Genomic DNA, 19,041 nt, shown 5'->3' on the forward strand with positions numbered 1-19,041 from the left:
ACTAACTCTTCTGGAAACTTTCCTACATCTGCTCCTACCCTCAGAAATGCTGAACTGGATATTTTTGGTGCAAAGGAGAATTTCCTGGATAGATGCTATTCTTCAATTCACAGCTTATTTAAATTAAAGTGAAACAAGTATGGAGTAGGCATTTGAATTTCATGGTTCTTTCTCTTAAATTTTGGAGTCAAGTTGGAGTTGTTTTAAAAACATGATTCTTGGTGAGTACAAATGCCTATTGCACATATTTTAATAAATAAAACAGGATATTGTTTCCTCTGGACCCCTTGTGGTTCCTGTGAAGTGCCAAAGACAGAATTATTAATTTTTTCCCACTTTTTCAGTTTCAATGTGTCTGCAATAATATGAGGTCTGTATTGCATCCCACAGAGCCATTTTAAAAGTATAAAATCACCCTCTGTGGCTGCTGTCACTAAAACCCCCCACAAACTTTGCCCAGAAATGACAGACTGTAGAGTCCAGAGTCACAACAGGGTATGTATGAGCAATCTGGATCATCAATATTCAAGTATTCAGGTTTCCTCTCTGATCCTGTTTTATTTACCAGTAGAAGTAGAACAACAATGTTGTGCCCTGAAAATGTTCCCTGATATATATTATTTTACTCCAAGAAATGGTGTGAATATTCAAATACATTGTCTGCTACTGAGTCAAATTTGAACTTTTTATTATCTTCCTAGTGTCTTGTGTTTTCTCCATGGCATATTCTTCAATACACCTGGGGCCAAAGCTGAAACCTTGGCAATCTATAGGGAACATTTCCATCAATCTGATAGAAACAATTCTCTTTATGTAACTATTTACCAGATAATATGGGAATAGAAGCTGAAAATATTCCCCCCCAATTCCTACACTGGTATTATTTCAAGAACTGAGGTCATAAGCCACACTGTAAGTTTGTTATAACTTTAACACACAGGACCAATCAGCAATTTAAGACAGTGATGGAATTAGTATAATATTTAGAACACCTGATTCTTCATGCCATCTATCCTCATATAACCTCTGTTATTCTTAATTTAAAATTTTAAAGCATCCAGGTATAATACAAGGAATGAAAGCTACATTTCTTTAATGTATACGTGTGTATGTAAGAGTCTGTGCATGCACAATATGGACTTCTACACACACTCTACTTTAAACAGATTTTCTCTTCAGAAATGTCACCTTCATAAACCCTTTTTTGCATGCTTGCTTTTTCTTATCCCTGTTTGATGACTTTACTATTGTTCCTGGCCATGCAGTCAAAAGAATACACCTGCAAAGTACAAGAGGACACCAAATTATATTGCTGTGACATCTGTCCATCCATCTGCTAGAGTTTTCATAATCCACTAAAGCCAATCTACAGATTATGCTGATGTTTAACCTTACTGAAAAGCAAGAATAAAATCAAGTATAACTTGCAACATAAAATGGATGTGGATATAAATGTGTGTGTGTGTGTGTGTGTGTGTGTATATATGTATAATTTTAAGTATATACAAATTAAAATAGACCACAGTGGTGTTCCAGGGCTTTGGTGTACTAATGAGCTGAAAATATTACATATTGCAATATTTCTGTATTGTACACTGAAAATGCATGTGTGAATATCAGCACTTCTATTTCAGGTGAAATAGCTTAAAAAAAATATTAAATGGCAATAAAAAGTAGCTCCACACTTTTTTTTTTTTAACTGAAGACATATTAATTACTTAATGTTAAATATTCTAGTTGTTTAATCTCCAGTATTTTATCCTAAAGCTTTATTTTCTTTTTTGAGACTGCATTGTTTGCTGAAATGAGCGTGTTCACCTTTTATTAAACTAGTTGGAACAATTGTAAATGTGCTGCTTATATGACCAAATACAAAAATTTATCAGTTCCTACACATGGGTAGTAGCTACAATAACTTTGTGTGGTAGGATGCCAACACGACGCTTTCAGAATCCCAAAAGCTATAATCTTATTAATGCATGACCACTTGGGATATGAATATTACTGAGAAGACATCTCCTTTCAGCGCAGTTCCCTCTGGAGAGGGAAACCCAAGAGCAAGAAATGATCTCACGCTGCTCAAGTGCCACACATATTTCTATGGGACAAGAACCAAATGTTGTTTTTGAGGAGCCACCAGCAGCACTCCAGTACCACCATTCCGCCAGGGGAATGTGCTGGGAAAGCAAAGCCTTCAGCTGGACAATGCTTGAAAATGAGGCACGGGAAATAAAAGGCAAAGGTTCCTTTATAAAACCTCACCACCTGTTCAATATGTGCATGGGAAGCTGCTGTGGTGAAAGCTGCTTTCAGTTCTTTGCAGATCTGCATGTGTTTATGTCTCTAAGGCGCGTGTTCCCTGGCATTTCAGTGGAAACAAAAAAAAAAAAAAAAAAAAAAAAAAAAAAAAAAAAAAAAAATGCAGATCCGGCTTTTCGCTTGAGCCCCTCTGTAATGGGCGAGTTTGGCCACAGGGTGGTACACCAGCCTTGCTGAACCGAGGGCTGCGGGGATGCATCAGGCAGCTCCGGTATCCCTCTGCCGGCTCCCCTCCACCAGGAACAGCGGTCTGGAGAGCTCCGAGCAGCTGGCCCGGAGCCAAAGGCATAAATAGAACGGTAAGGCAGAGAAACCCCACTGAGGAATCTGAGAATCTACTTGCAAATGCTGATAACGTGGAGGTATCCATGCTGCATAATTGCACATCCCTACTGACGCACAACTTAAAACATTTCTTGGGGGTTCTGTTTCTAAAGAATACATTTTTGTTTCATCTGATTAACTCGAAAAAAATAATCAAAATAGATGAAAAGAACTTCATTTTCAGTCAATAAACTTTAGGTTTAGATTTCAGGTTGATGACAAATCTGAAGAAAATACTGTGCCAACTGTGAGATGAGAAAATAAAACTCCTGGCATTGAAACAGTTTCTATTCCAATAAGAATAAAAATAAAAACCTAATCTATTAAATACATTTATTTTTATCACTTACCTAATTCATTAAAATCTTTTATTAGCACACTGCAATTTTAAGTAAATTACAGGGTTTTCTATTAACTAACCTCAACATCTGCCTTCCTTGCCACTATCCATCTTTTCAATTAAATAAATGGAGTTTGTCAACTTCACTGCCACCTTTTCTAGGTAAGAGGAATACTCAGAGATTTTAGATAACTACAGTTTCCTTGGGTACTTGGATCTTTCCAAAAAGAGATAAGTAAAAATATTAATTCCTACTGACACTTGTGCTTTGCCTCATGGCTGAAGTTCTGGCCATGGATTTAAGTGATACTATGAAATTCAAAAGTAAAATTAATTATATCCTAATATTGACACAAATAGGCAGAGAACAAGACCTCAGTTTGGAATTGGAATGTGACAATTTAGCTGATGCCTTAAGATTTTAGCCTTTATGTTTTTCAAATTCTGCGCTGCATTAGTGCATAATTCTAATAAAAAAATATTATAACTCTAAACTTAATATAAAGTGTAAACTATTCATCACACTTTGGTTAGACAAAACAATCCCTCTGGGCCTGGAACCCAGGGACACCCTTCAGCATCAGGTTTAAACAAAAGTGAATTGGGGGAAGAGCAAACTGGGGGAATATGACTTCATTACCTGAAGCTGTAATTGGAAGATTAACCCTCATATACGTAAATGGATGAAACTTATGAAAAACTGATGACTGAATGAACTCATGACCATTGTCCATCTTGGGTGTAGCCACTGGGAGGCTTTTGACTGTCCAAGGTGTATCTATTGAAGGCTTTTAACAAGTACCCACTTTATTCCCTTAACTTCTAGCCTCTGTTCCAGGTAGCCACTCCAAAGCATCATAGTAATGCAACAATATTTAAAATTGCTTTCACAAAGCTTTTCAGAACTCAGCAATGTATGATGAGACACAAAAGGAGGCATTTTCTAGGAGATATTCGGCAGTACTGACTGTCTGTCATAGCCACCTAATACTTCTTCATGAACCTTAGAGCCTCCCCTGAGACCGTTCCTCTAGAATTACTGTTTTGAGTCTAGAGCAGATCTCCACCTCACATCAAGTGAAATCAAGGACGGGTTTTTTTTGCCTCAGGACAGTTAATGGTAGTTTAACATTTTTAACCATTGTACAGGATTTTATTTATTATATGGCTGTGCTTTTTTTTTTTCCTTAATAAATATAAAACTAGAAGTTCAGTTTTCTCATGGAACCTACCTCTTTCACATGATCTGCCAAGGTACCCTGTGCCAGAGCAATCACACACATATCTGTTCCACCCATCCCTGCACACACCATTGTTTTTACAGGGGTTGCTAAGGCAAGGTTTTGCAGTTTCTCTTGAGCATGAAGGTTTTACTCCAGCTGTGCTTTGGATTTCAGCCATCTGTCGAATATCTTTGCTTTGACCATCAATAAATAAATCTCTAATGCAGCCAACGTATCCATAATTGAGGAGTGCTGTCCATACTTCTGTTGGGAAGACCAGGCCTGCTTTATTTTCTGGTAAGCCTCCAAGATACAAGTCATCATCCAAGTCAAGGATTTCACTTTCCCCTGGTGCAGTATATGGAGTGCGTAACGTGTTTACGGATATTGTCCCTGTAAAGACAATAAAATGCGTGATTTTCAAGATATTTGGTTTTGGTACTACTTTTCTACTCATTCATCAACATGTCACATTAGCTTCTGGCAAACAGCTATAAGTGAAGTAGAGGCATTTTATTTGTACAGATACACATTCACAGATACACTTCAGTATTTCAATTGCAATGTAGTCAGGAAGTTAATGATCTAAAAAACCTTTATGCATAACACCACATGAGCACAATACAAAAAATCCCATTAAAAATCACCTTGCTGGTCCCATAGGTACAGGAAGAATGCAGTTCAGAGTAATTTTCAGAAACATCCTCATTGTGCAACAATAAAAATATCTTCAGTGTCTCACATGTATATCAAAGCCTTAAGGCCAGGGTTTCATTGATAGGTTGAAACCTGGGAGGCAAATCTGAGTCTTTGGTTTGGGCCCAAAGACACAGTATTTTAAAAGACTCTCACCACTTCCAGTGGGCTTTGGATAAGACTTTTTTTCTTTAAGTGCAGAAGGAAAATACTCTCATCAGCTGCCAGGCAGGAAATCATTAAGAAGGAAGTGATGTGGTCCTGGACAGAAAAATCAATGCCTCTGACACTTATCTCAAAATGTGTGCATGTTACAATGAGAGGGAGAGATGTATGTAGACCTTCAGGAGACCAGAAATATCTTTTCCATTTTAGTCTAAAAATTTAATAAACAAAATTGAACCTAAAATAGAGTTCTCTTTATGAAGTGTCTGAATAAAGAAAACACAGTCATCAGCAAAGAACCTTTTTTTGGTGGTACTTTGTTTAAAATAATGAGGTATGAAACACTTATAATTTGAATAAGCACAAAAACAAATTTAGAACATACAGTCACAGAGCATACTTATGCCAACCAATTGTAATTTTATTTCTAAGTGAAATCACTTGGAAAAAAAAAAAATCTTCACAGAAGTGATTCCTTATCACTCTACGTGGGTATGAAGGCAAACAAAATATAAATCAAAATATTATATAGGTCACAAAATTATTATAATGACCAGTCATTTCATGCAACACCATGTTATCTGCTGGGCATAACATTGAAAGGGTATTAGTGGTGACAAGACACTGAAGGATTGCATTTACCATGATGAATTTAGCACACACACACACACACATATATATATATATATATATATAAAGTGAACATGATTCACCATCTTTACTGTTAGCCTGAAACAGATTCCAGAAGATAACACTGGTTACCAAAAATGCTTCCACTGTGGTAGGAGTTGTGCTTAAGAAGAAATTCACACTTTACTTAGCATACATAATAAAATGTGAGTTTTAAGCAAACAAAGGCAGGTCAGAAAAAGATCATTCTCTTACTTGGGTACAGCCTAAAATTTAAATTTCTCTTTTAGTAATGGACTCCTGTAGAAGCTATATTTTTTCTGTTGTTTTGTTGGCTCAGTAGGTCAACTTCAACAACACTGACAAATTATTTGGATGGTTAGTAAAAGCTGTTTGGGAGGAAGGTCTCAGGAGGTCCAGCTCCCATGTGAGACCTGAGTCATAGAAGGGCTGGATACCACGAACAGTCTCCCGACTATCAGAAGAGACCTAACAAGATAAAACAAAGGCTTGCATAGCATTTTTGCACCTTTCTAAGCACATTTATAGAGTGAGGATGTGGTCAGTTTTCCCTTTTATGTATTATGAGAAATGTTTTCTATGTCAGTTGAATAATCACATAGATACAAAAGTGAACTTCCAAGAAAGTAAGAAATAGGCATGCTGAAACAAGATACTTATTCTTCCAACCTTCCATCTATTTAACACTGGTAAGACAATTATGGTTTGCTAACTATAAAAATTTGTTGTTGTTTCTCAGCTTCTAGAAGCAGAACTTGGCATTCATATGGAATGCTTGCTATAGGTTTGACCTTAGGCATGCAGGCATAAACACTTTGAGATTTGATTTGATTTGATTAGCCAGCTGCATCAAACAAGGACACCTGCGAATGACCTGTCAAACCAAGAGAGACTTTTCAGAGAGCATCCTACGGTATCAGGAAGGATGGCTAACAGGCAACAGATCTTTTCATCTTTAAAAACATTAGGGAACGCTGTAAATATAAAGCGTACTTGTCCTCACACTGTTTCTTACTGCTATTGTTGCTTGCTGCCATCTGTTGATGTACAGGCTAATTTAGGACCAAACGCCCTCAACCCATGTTCAGGCAGCACCCACTTGTGCACCCACACAAATTAACTCGGCTGCAGCCTCCAACAGCAAGCTCCCACATGTGAACAGTGCTGCTTTCTGCTGGACAAAGACATTTATATTTTCAAGACATTAACAAAGAATCCTGGAACTCCTTCTCTATTTAAAAATAAAAATCTACTATATCTTGATTACTTTCAGTTCACAGAAAAAGACAGATAAATCTCTGCTAGTATAGCTCCTACTCGGTGTTCCAAGTGGAAGCTCTGCAAGCACAGAAGGCTTAGGAAGGTGAATGATAAGGGAAACTGGTGACTGTGAATTATAGTAAAGTGATAGACTGAAGCAGGAATTTTTTTTTTTCTCTCTGTCAGGATTACCTTGAAGAGAGCTTAAGTATTATTTTGAATAGATGTCAATATCTTCTTAAAGAACTGAACTTTTTTCCTTCCCAGGTAAAAGAAATGACACCCCATAAAATACTTTGTGTGAGAAGTTCTCTGAAACCTTACTGCAATCATGGCATCTAATGACTATGGGTAGAAAAACAGGACAGGCAACCACACAGCCATCACTGCCAAATTACCTTTTACATATCTCTGACAGACAATGCAAACTTTACTCACTAATTGCTTTGTAAATGCAGATGAAAAAGAAAAATCCAAATAAAATAAGGGAATATAAAAAATATTCCAAAATACAGCAAAAAATGCAGAGCCTTTTAAGAATCCTACAACAAAATGCAGAACTCAAGTTCACAGAATATAGGTCTACAGAAAATAAACAATGGCTCCATTAGCATCTTTGAATTCACAGTGCACCCAGAAGTGAGACAGAGGTAGCACATGCTGTTTCATTTCATCTTGGTGAGGTTTGAGGGTGAATTTGTTTGTCTTGGGGTTTTTTTGTTTGTTTTTGTTTTTCTTGGGTTTTTTTGTGTTTTTTTTTTTTTTAAGCCTGTTATCTTTCTTGAGGGAGACTTTCTGAGTTCTGCTGAAAATATCTCAAGTTGGACCTCATAACAATGGCAAAAGGTACCACAGAAATTAGGGACTGTGATGCACACCTCCTTTGATAAGACTTCAATTCTACTTTCTCTGGGAATTATAGGCAGATTAAAAGGAATTGTGTTGTCGAAACATCAGTGTGCCTCCAATCCGTTCAGATGTTTCTGCTTATGGATGTGAAAGGACATCACTTTCCATAGAGCAAGAAAGGGAAGTTAAGGGAGCATGCAAATGTCTTATGTGGCCAGCACAAAAGGCTAAATTAATTTCCCTGTAAAGATACTGTAATGTCATCCTCAAGATAGAAATTGTCAAATTTTACAAGAGGAAAGAATGGTACATATGTTGTTTAACAAAATAACCTAGAGACAACAGATATGATGAGGAAACAGCAGATTCAGAAGAGCACTGGATACTCAAGGGAGAGAAAACTATAAATTGTAACACATCTAGAGTAAGAACCATCCTTAAACTTCCAACTTTTCCTAACAGCACTCAGAACCAGATAAGCAGTGAAAAGTAGTGAAATGGCTTTTTCTTTGAAAAGAGCCATAATGCCTTCTGGCAAGCAAGCAGCTTCCATGCAAAGTTTTTTTTTTTAAGACTCAAAGTATTTCTGTATAATTTTTGTATTTCTATCACAATAAGAAAGCAATGGAAGAATGCTGACAGCATGTGGTTTGTCCTGCCTGAAAGAAGTAAAAGGGAATGACAAAGACAAGCAGGTGTGGGGTGACTTGTTTAGTCTGGGAATTCAGCTTCAGATTCTAAAAACAAGTTGCATTTCTAATCTCCAAAAATTACACATAAATTTAAGTGTCCTGTAATGACCTATAGCTGCTTTGATTCTGCAGCATTTCACCTGAGATCACAGTACAATTTAACATTCGGAAATTTATTTCTGTATTGGAAAAGCAGTTTGAGAAAAACTAATGAAGTTATGGTTTTCAGCAAGAATTACTGACTTAAAGGACAACTGATAAGTGAGAATGAATCAACAATCTAAGTCAACAATAACACACACATGAGAAAGATATATTGGGGATTACAGAGAAGCCTATTGTACCACTTGGCTGAGTGCTGGTTAAGTTTTATCTTGGACTCTGAGAAAGATCAGCCAAGGAAGCTGCAGATCATTGAAAGAATATTCCTTAAAATGCAATATAAACCCATTCTCCCAAGTATGAAAACTACTAACATCTGTTGAAATAGGAACATGTAAATCTGGCTGTTCTTAAAAGGTTAAAAAGATGTGGGAGGTAATACGTAGAAGAGAAGAATTTGGGAAAAAAAAAAAAGAAACTGCAACAACACATGTAATGGACATCAACAAAGCACTGATTAAAGTGAGATGTTGATTATAGTCAAGCTCTAATTACATACTCCAGAAAAGATTTCTGGTATTCAAGCTGAAAATAACTTTATTTCAAAATTTCAGTGACTCAGCCCTTAAATGCTATCTACCTATGAATAGATACTGATACATTCTGCTTTATGCTGCCCTACACATTAGGAGGTTGACAAGAAGAGTAAGTTTCCTCCCTGATTTTACTATGTAATGGTGCTTTCCGAAGGATGAATGATGGTTTAGCAAAAAAACCATTTGCATTGTTACCCTTGCATATGGCAACAGTTAAAAAAAAAATAAAGAATACTTAAGTCTCAGAAAATTGTTATTAAACCTATCCCTAATGTGTAACAAGAAACACTGTGAGTGAAGACCTTTACAGCTGCTTCTGTAGCTTGGTTGTTTTTTATTTAGTTTGGGTTGGTGTTTTCTTTTTCCTAATTATTTTTTTCTGCAGAGTTTGCAGTATTTTTAAGAGCAAAACAGACAAACATTTCCCTTAGGTATGATGTAATAAGCCTCTCCAATCATATTCACTATCTCAGCAATTTATTTTTTCCTAAAACTGTGTATAAGAATAATATTTCTAAATCTCATGTCTCTCCTGGATCAGTTAAATATGAAGATTTTAATTGCAGCTACTGCAACTGTGCTGATCTCTCTACTTACCTGATGTGGCCTATTTTAGTTTCCTTTTGTGCCTGTAAAAAACATCTGTTTATTAAGAATGTTGAAAAATCAGAGCAAGGTATTCTAAATGCATCTTCTGAGCTAAAACACAATATAATAGCTGTGATGAGGACTGTGACTGCAGCATACAGCCCATGGCCAAGACAGGGCACATAGGAGACTGCTATGAAGCTGTGGTCCTTCCCAGAAATGCACCATGTACAGTTCAGGAGTACTGGGAGGAAACTCAGGACACAGCAGTTGGTAGCCCTGCTGTACACCTAGCAAGAAAGATGGACCAGAGGAGAGTATCTTATATAGATATTTATATAGAATATAGAATATAGAATATAGAATATAGAATATAGAATATAGAATATAGAATATAGAATATAGAATATAGACTATTTCTCTTAGAATGTTTCTTTACCTAACCCTTAAATGTTACCTAAATATGGTCTCAGGAATTCTGTCCTACCAATGATCTTCTTTTTAGGTAAGAAAGCACTCAGAGTAAGTCTTACAGGAAACAGAATGGGATTCTAGGGTGAAAACGAGAATAATAGATCAAAACATCTTTCAGTAAAAGGAAATTAAATGGCACTATCTCTTCCTTCATCCTTGTATCTCTCAAAATCTGAGTGGATTGACAGAATTACTAGCAAATGGGGCCTGGTTGGTTACAATTTAAAAATGTTTTCTCATTTCTTACACCTCCTTCCCCCCTCCCCTGCTGTCCCAGACAAGCAAAGGCAAAGTCAGTAGTTTAGAGTGGATGCTCACTGTGACTTAGAGTCTTGAAGAGAGCAAAGAATGAGAAATATATCTAGAACTTGCTGATCCAGCTAATATGAAAGTCAAGCAAATTAGCAAAGCTCCTTGAGAAATGTCACAGCATTCTAGTATAGGAGGGAACCACTGTGCATTGGATTTGAAGGCTAGGAGCAAAAGGTTGCAAGACACCAAACTTAATTTAATGAAAAAAAAAATCACAGTTTATTTGAGCTACTTATTCGTTAACAGAAGGATTTCTTCCTTTATGATTGATAGCTAGGGAAATGTGCTGTCAACGGCAACAAGAAGGTCTCAGAAAAGCAAAATATTTTCTGTACAAGGTATATTAATTCAATTATATAAAAATTCTGAAGGAAAGCTAGTGAAATGTAATCATATTCATGTGATTTCCAGTATGTTTGGTCTGGGCTAGAAAAAAGAAACCAAAAAAGCATCCTGAAATAGTGAAGTGAATTTTATTCTTCATGGGTAAAACACACCAACATGCATAATGCAACCATGAGATGGAGGGGGATGAGATACTCAGGACAGCAAGGAGGGCACACAGCAAACTCACTGCCCTGGACTTGAGAGCAGACTTTGGCCTCTTCAAGGCACTACTGAGAGGAGTCCAATGGGAATTAGTCTTGGAGGACAGAGGGGCCCAAGGATGCTGGCTGGTATTCAAGGATCACTTTCTCCAAGCTCAGATGTGATGCATCCCAACAAGGAGGCAATTGGGCAAAAATGCCAGCAGGCCTCCATGGATGGATAAGGAGCTGCTGAGCAAACTCAGAGCAAAAAAAGAAGCTTTCAGAAGGTGGAAACAAGGACACGTGGCTTTGGAGGATTAGAGTAAAACTGTACAGGGTGATAGGGATAAGGTTAGGGAAGCCAGGGCCCAGTTAAATCAAGTGTTTCCCCCCACCCCTTTTTACAATTTCTTTTTATTTCTCTCTCTATCACATTTATTGCTACATAAAACCCATATTCTTTACTTTGGCACACGGTGTCATTTATATCTTAATTGAGGGAGAGGCATCTCTCTAATAATTTTAATAACCAGATCTTACCACCATTAAGACAAACAAAAGCATTTTCAGTGTTACAGTACTTCTCCTACCATAAACTCTTACTGTATATATTAGCATAACAGAAAAACTTTGATTCTGTTTCAAATTGAAGTTAAAATTCAGTTTGTTAATCCATAAGCCTGCATATTTTATTTATTATTCATGGCAATAATTCCATGACTTAGAGTTAATAGGTACTATGATTAGTTTTTAACAATAATGGGGGGGAGGGGGGGGAAGGAGTTTGCATAATTTTCACCTGTCTTGACCATAGGCAAATCATCAGATGGATTAATTTGATTATTTATAATTCTACTTAAAAATTAATATGCAAGCCTGATCACCAGGAAAGTTTTGCTTCCTGAAATTACTCTATATTCTTGCTCATGTCCTCCAACAATTTTAAAAAAATAATTTATGCCCTAAACTCTCTGAATGGCACTTGTGAGCCACAGTTTTTGTGAAGCAATGAGAGGGTAGAACTTCAAATGTAAACAACTGTTATGCATTTATTTCGTTCCTTTATAGATCTGTTGGCTTTGGATGCAAGAATAAACTTTGCTTTCAGCAGTCCCACAGGCATGATTATTGCAGGATTTACTGCCTCATATGAATCACTGAAACAGCACTTACGAAAAAAGTCTGAAATAAAAACTGTAGTATAAATAATATAACTGCTGGATATTCAATCTCAATTGAGGATTTTCAGAAGTGGTGTTTCGTTGTTCAATTAGGATTTTTTAACCTTTTTCTTTTGTTTGGTTGGGTTTTGTTTATTCTTGTTTGGTAAGTTTATTTAACCTCGAGAAATGGAAATGAGCAACTGACATAATAAGAAAATAAAATTCTGTACTATTAGAATTTGAAGCTGCACTGCCCAGGAATCAAATAATTATATTACATAATCATAGTGCAGGTCAATTGAATTTGGTCTGTTTTTCACATGGATTTGACTGAAATCTTCAGTTTAATCCTGCACCTAAGATTTGCTTGATTTGAAATCTGATTTTTGTGTAGTAAGAAGTTAAGTCATAAAATAGTAACTTTTTGGGGGGTTAAATTTCATAAAGAAATTATAAATGAAAGCTATGTAAAGGGAGTCACCAGAAGGAAGAAAGTGGGGGAAATCCCACAAAATCCAAAAGAAGTGTGGTTACATTTTTCAACGCCCAATTTTAAAATGTACATTAACTTCAGGTTGAATACTGATATCAATCAGAAAATCTTCAAGACTGAATTACAGGCTCAGTACATTCCCTGTCCCTTTCCTCTCCAAATCCTGGCATGAAATACAGGAAAGTCACTGAAGAAGAGAACTGTCCTTAAATTGATGTATATTGATTATTTGCTTAATACAAGATATATACTCAAGATGAGACGAGCAATCGACGCATTGACGATTTCACTGGGGATAAATGCACTTTAAGCCATATTACATTTCAGTAGCATGAAGAGGAGTTAATGAATTCTTTATTTCTACCACTTTTCAGTGAGATAATTTTCTGAGTAAACTACTCCAGAATGTGAATCATACTGGTAGAATGTGGCAAGTCAATTATTTCCATTTCTGCTAACATGCGTTGTTAGCTGTTTGTTAGCCTGTCATTTAAGTACAGTGAGATCTGCTGACATGATTGGAAGATCTGTGTTGTTTCTGTGGGGCAGCTATTCCCCATGTCAGAGATTATTTTCAGTAATTGCTTTTTTGCTTTATTTTCATTCTTGAAACTTGCCACTTCAGCTATTTGGTGTAAGATAGCACAGAGGGAGATTACTGTTGGTTTTTCAAGCACACAACACACTTACTTGCAAGATTAAGTACTTGATTATCCAATAATGTTAACATAAGATATTTTACTCAGCAAATTATTGTATTGTGGCACCTGAAATTAATGACTTATTATATTTTTCTTATTTTTCAGATGATGCCCAACTCTAATTGTGGCAACATCAATATGTACCCAGTGTTCTCTCAGATACAGCAGAAAAAGTCCAACATTTTGAATGCTGACAAAAGGAACTTACCTGACCGCCCATCTCGCTGAAAATCCACATGGTACCATTCACCATCATTTACCTTCTTCTGCAAGGCTTTTATTTTTATAGTACCTGATCCCATGTCTAATAGTAGGTAGAGGTGGCCATCAAGCATCTCAATTGCAAAAAAATCAACCTTCACCATCTGTGGATGTTTGGCATCTTTTTGATGCCTTGGTTTCCCATGACTGAAAAGAATCAGGCCATTTGGTTCAGTTGTACGAAAGTCAAACGATATTGAGCCTGTTTTCTTGGCATTCCACTTTGGCAGAGAGATGAAAGACTCTGGTGTTTCAAATGTGATTGGATCTAAGGTTGCAACATTCTCACATTTAAATGCTACAACCCCATGAATCTTCATTTTAGGATCCCCTTGCTTGGCAAGTCGAGACAGCTCCAACCTGACATCGTTATTTTTATATACAACCTGTAAGCAAAGCAGAGAAGTTACTCAGAGAAACCTGACCATTTTAATCAAACAGACATAATCCTGAATAGGCACATTATTTAGAGGATAATGATGATGATATATGAATATGATAATTTACACACAAACAAGATGAAATAACTATTTTCATTGACTAATGATTTAATAATTGTTTTCATTAAACCAAGAAAAGTTGCTCTAAAAATATCCCTGGAGTTAATTCTAACAATCTGAAAGAATCTACACATAATTTATACTATGAGTTGCAAATTAGCTTATGTGGCCTTGATTACTTAAAAGCTTTCTCTGCACAGCCATTCTGCTATTATAAAGAAGTATTAGATTTCTTCTTCTTCTAAACCCATTGTCACTGTCTTAACTCTTCTGTTCATGTACAGAAAAATATACCAAGGTCAGATGTTTCATAATTTAACGTATTTTCGGTTTGTCCTTGGGGCAGAGGAGTAGTAGCGTTTGTGGAATTCATGAGGCTATATAAGATAGGCAAACTAATATAATAACAGATCAAAACAGGCAAAACCAGGAAAATCTTGGAGCCCATTCAATTTGATTAAAAACCCCAACTTACTTATTTTCCCTGACTGAAGACTTTTCTGATAAAAATGAAAGACAATATTAGTTTTAAATCCAATTGACCTCTGCAGCAAATATTCTTGCTTCAAATCACATTTTAACTTAGTCCAAAAAGCCTGTCATGATTCAACCATTTCCCAATGTTCTAATGTTTATTATTGTTATCTCAAATTGCTGCTCTTTCTGAGTTATCCATAATACAGGAGCTGCTGAAATGAGCTCCCCAATACCAAAGACGTGCACAAGTGTTTTGTCAATACTTTTAATTGTTTGATAAATTATGCACTCAGACTAAAATACCATTGATAGGCTGAATACAAAACCATAGCGACAGAAGCTAAAACTTTCTTCACTGTTTCTAAGGTTAAGCCCTACATTAAAAACCAATTTGGAGAAAAAGCAACAGCTCAGCAAAACCAAGCACTTTGTGCTGAGGCTCCTTCATCTACAGTTCTGCACCATTCAGGGCTAGATCATTTCTGGCCCTGATCCAGTGTTCCAGCTATGCAGTGTAGTTTGCAGCTGTTCAGGGGACCCATCACTGGTTCAGACTTTACGTCCCTATTGGAGGTTAGAAAGTGCTTACTGAATACTTAGGATAGAGCTTTTGGATTAATATCCTCTGAGACCTAGTTTGAACACACATAAAGCCCACTCTGACATCCAGTAAGGGGAAAACACAGAGGATGAACTGCAGAGCTGTGCTACTGTTAGAAATCAAAGCACTAGCACTTACAATTTAAGATAGCATACCCCACAAGTGATGGTTGCTATTGAAAAATTATGTATATAGATACAAGGAAATGATTGATAGAGTGACTTTTTTTTTGTAAGAATTGTGTTCATTCCAATTATATTATTATCCACTACACAAATTTCTTCATAAGACTTGTCAGAATTATTATACTACAATAAAATGTATCCTAGAGGTTAATAAATAAGCCTATTTCTATTTCTTCATTTTATTTCAGAATTGAGTACAAGTAGTATTGTTCCCATGAGAGCTGTGTCTCCAAAGACAACAGAAAAACCTCACTGTGGATTGCTGATAGCAGAAATGGTACTCTGCTACAAAGACAATGTGTTCTTCAACTGAAGACATCACAAGTGAACAGAATTGGACTGAACTGTAATATTAGATAGTAAGGTTCCATATTTCCACTTATCAAATACATCCACAACACATGAGATTTCAGAGACTGCACAAAGGAGTTGAGAAATATGCACATGCAAGTGACCTCTCTTTAGGGTAGCTTTCTGTCTTTAGAATGAAGAGGAAGAAGCCAGGAGCCTGGGAGGTTACTTAGAGATATCTGGTCTTGTGAAGCATTGACCACTTTCTGTGGCAAGAGGGATTTTGGATAGCTCCGGCTTTATTTGAAGAAGTTACAGAGGCAGCCTTTCTAGATTAGACTGAAAAGCAGTAAACACTGCCAGTGGATGCAATAAATAAAAAAGGAATAAATGGCCTCTTATTTGAACTAAATCCTGCTTAAGAATGAAAGTAAAATATGGTAACAAAGAACATGAGAAGATCTTCTTAAATTGACTTCTGAACAAGAGCAGGTTCCAGGACAGGGCGAATAAATGTAAAAAGATAATTTATTGTTTATGGACAAATCAAACTGTCCAACCTTAATGAAACTGGTTGACTGAATATTACAATTACGAATTAATAGCAGTGTTAAAAAACTCAGCAGACTAAAGGAAATCTAGGTTTTTCCTTGAAGTCTAAAACAGCTTACTATTATCTGATTTGCCAACTCAGAAACAATAATTTCTAATAAATATGGTTTAAGAACATAATGGACAAAGTGAAAGGGTTTCTTAATAACTTGTCACCAGCTGTTCAATTAACTTAATATATAACGTATGAAGGAAATGTTGCTGGAACACTTTAGTAACAGTGACAAATATTGTCAATTTTATGGCAGCAGTATTAAAACATTCTTGGAATCCCTAAATACTATAAATGATAAATTTGTGCTTCCATATTCCACAACTGAAACTTCACAGGTACTGAGAAGCAAATTACTCCATTTTATTACATGCATTTTATTATATACGTTGTATATATTACATGCATTGTGGGGAAACTTGAATAAAGCCTGTATATATGTTTGAGAATGTGTATGTTCTAAGTTTTGGAATGTGCTCATGTTCATTTACTCTTACTAAATAGAACATTTTGAACTGAATTATCACAGATAATTAGTAATAAAACAGGAATGTATGAACCATAGCTGAAAAGACCAGTAAACTATTAACTGAACACAGCTTTCATTTGGGAGGCTGTTTCCCAGTGTTATGCTGAGATTCCTTACCCCTCTCCCTGTCCATGAAAAATGTACTCAGCCATCAGTGAAGCACAGCAAAAAGGAGAAAAACAGTACGTTCACAGAAATTAGTTGTCATTAAATTTTGGGAAAACCACTGAGCAGTAAGGAATAATTCTGAGACTAATATCCACTTTATAACTCATGAAGGTACAAGCTTCAGAAACAACAGCCTCTAGGGTACAGATAAGTTACTGGTTTACCCGTCGATTTTGGCTTTTAATTTTTTTTCTTTTGCTTCTGGGTGCATAAGGACAAACATGCTTTTAATAGGGCTTATATTATCTGTTATTTCCATCTGAGGCACACAGCATATAATGTTAACTCGGTACATCCTCCCTCTTTTAGAGACATGGATCCACAGTTAGTCAAGTGGAGGAAATTTGCAACAGAGAAATATTGGAGTCACGTTCCCCTTTACTCCCACACAACCCAGCAGTCAGTATCCTGGCATCCATTGGGTTGGCCCTGGCTTTTAACTTGCTCTTGCACTCACTTTCATACCTGAGCAACAATCCAAGTTTCCTGCACATGAAACTACCAGCCCCCAGGGAATTGTATCACACCATTAAGAGCACCACAAATTTGTCTTGTGTTCATTCTGTTCTTTCCTGCTAAGATCAAATTAGTTTCAAGACCTCAGTCTTTAAAATATATAATTACCTCATTCTTGGAAACTGCAAAAGGTCACCCAAACGCCCAAGAGAAATGGAGCAGTTAGCAATTCCCCACATAATTTGCAACCAAGTGATCCAAAGTGAGGAATAAATTTAGTTTCTGAGAGACAGGGCAGAACATTTTACTATCAAGATACAGGTTTTCTTTTCTAACATCTAGGCCAACCACATGCTGAGTAAATTGCAGTATCACAGGGCTGTGTCTTAACAAATAAGTCCAGCTTTGAGACAGCAATTATTACCTTAAACTGAGCACTGTTTCTAATGTGGTCTGTGGTCATCTTGGAGCGCAACCTAAATTAGTTAATGATTCCCAAAGATATATCATGCATAGTTTTTTTGTTTTTTTTTTTCTTTTTGCAAGCTGGGGCACTACTATGCAATCAATTCCAGAACTGTAAAGAGGTACAAATCTATGAATGACCCTGAGAAAAGGTGAAGGAAAAGAGAAGGAATTCATACTAGGGATGTATCCTAAATCTGTAACTGTTTAATTAGCAAATTGATAAGTCAAGACAATTTTAAGAATTTAAAAAAAAAAGAAAAACAGATCTCTATCTATTCTTTCTACTGACCCTATCCCATGAGATTTAGAACCATGAAAGGTGTGAAAGAATCCAGATTACAACACACTTTTCAATTCAAAGTGCAGCTCTTTCTACATCAAACATTATGAATGAACAAAGGGCATTATCCTTCAATATTTCAAAATACTGATCACCTCTGCCAGCAATAGCTTTTCAATCACTGTGACTAAAAATTCTTCAAATTAGTATGAAGCATTTATTTGAAATTACTTTACGTTCTTAAAACCAAAGAAAATTTTCAAGAAGCTAATCACATCATCTGATCTGCAGCATCTATGCTTCCTTGAGTGTAAGTGTAGAAGAAGGGAGTACAGGCAACCTTGCCCCTGATAAATCGCAGTTGTACTAATTACCAAAGAGGAGGAGCCTCAGTTGTGACTAATAAAGATAACTGTGATAAAAGGGTGAGTTGGGTGGTTAAGAGGATCTTGGAGACAGAGGGCGTGAAGAAAAAGAACCTTGAGGAGGTAGAGGAACCTTAAGAAAGAAGGAAAGATCCAGAGAGACACAAAGAAGAATGAAACAAGGAGAGCTGCTGCAGTAAAAGATCTGTTGTGAGGTCAGTTTGGGTCTGATGGTGTTAGAGCCTGCTGTTGGAGCCTGCACTCATAGTCCAGCTGGGTCAAGCCTCTGTTCAGCCTGCAAACCAATATTTGCAGTCACAATCCAGCAGGAAATAACCAGCAGTCAGAGGCTGCAGTTGGACCCTACAGCAGGAGCTT

The 19,041-nt window shown here is 36.4% G+C and overlaps 1 protein-coding gene across 18 annotated transcripts in view; it reads right to left on the bottom strand.

Annotated features, from left to right (window-relative positions):
• NRXN1 (neurexin 1) overlaps window positions 1-19,041 on the bottom strand; it is a 672,652-nt gene that overhangs the window by 391,779 nt on the left and 261,832 nt on the right. For all 18 annotated transcript variants that reach the window (XM_062490543.1, XM_062490542.1, XM_062490540.1 and 15 more), the window contains 2 exons: window positions 13,687-14,125; window positions 4,216-4,599 (listed from right to left, as the gene is read on the bottom strand). In XM_062490543.1, coding sequence (XP_062346527.1) covers window positions 4,216-4,599; window positions 13,687-14,125 — 823 coding nt within the window. The remainder of the gene's footprint in view (window positions 1-4,215; window positions 4,600-13,686; window positions 14,126-19,041) is intronic.

The sequence above is a fragment of the Cinclus cinclus genome, chromosome 3 (genome assembly GCF_963662255.1).
Source record: "Cinclus cinclus chromosome 3, bCinCin1.1, whole genome shotgun sequence".
Lineage (NCBI taxonomy): Eukaryota > Metazoa > Chordata > Aves > Passeriformes > Cinclidae > Cinclus > Cinclus cinclus.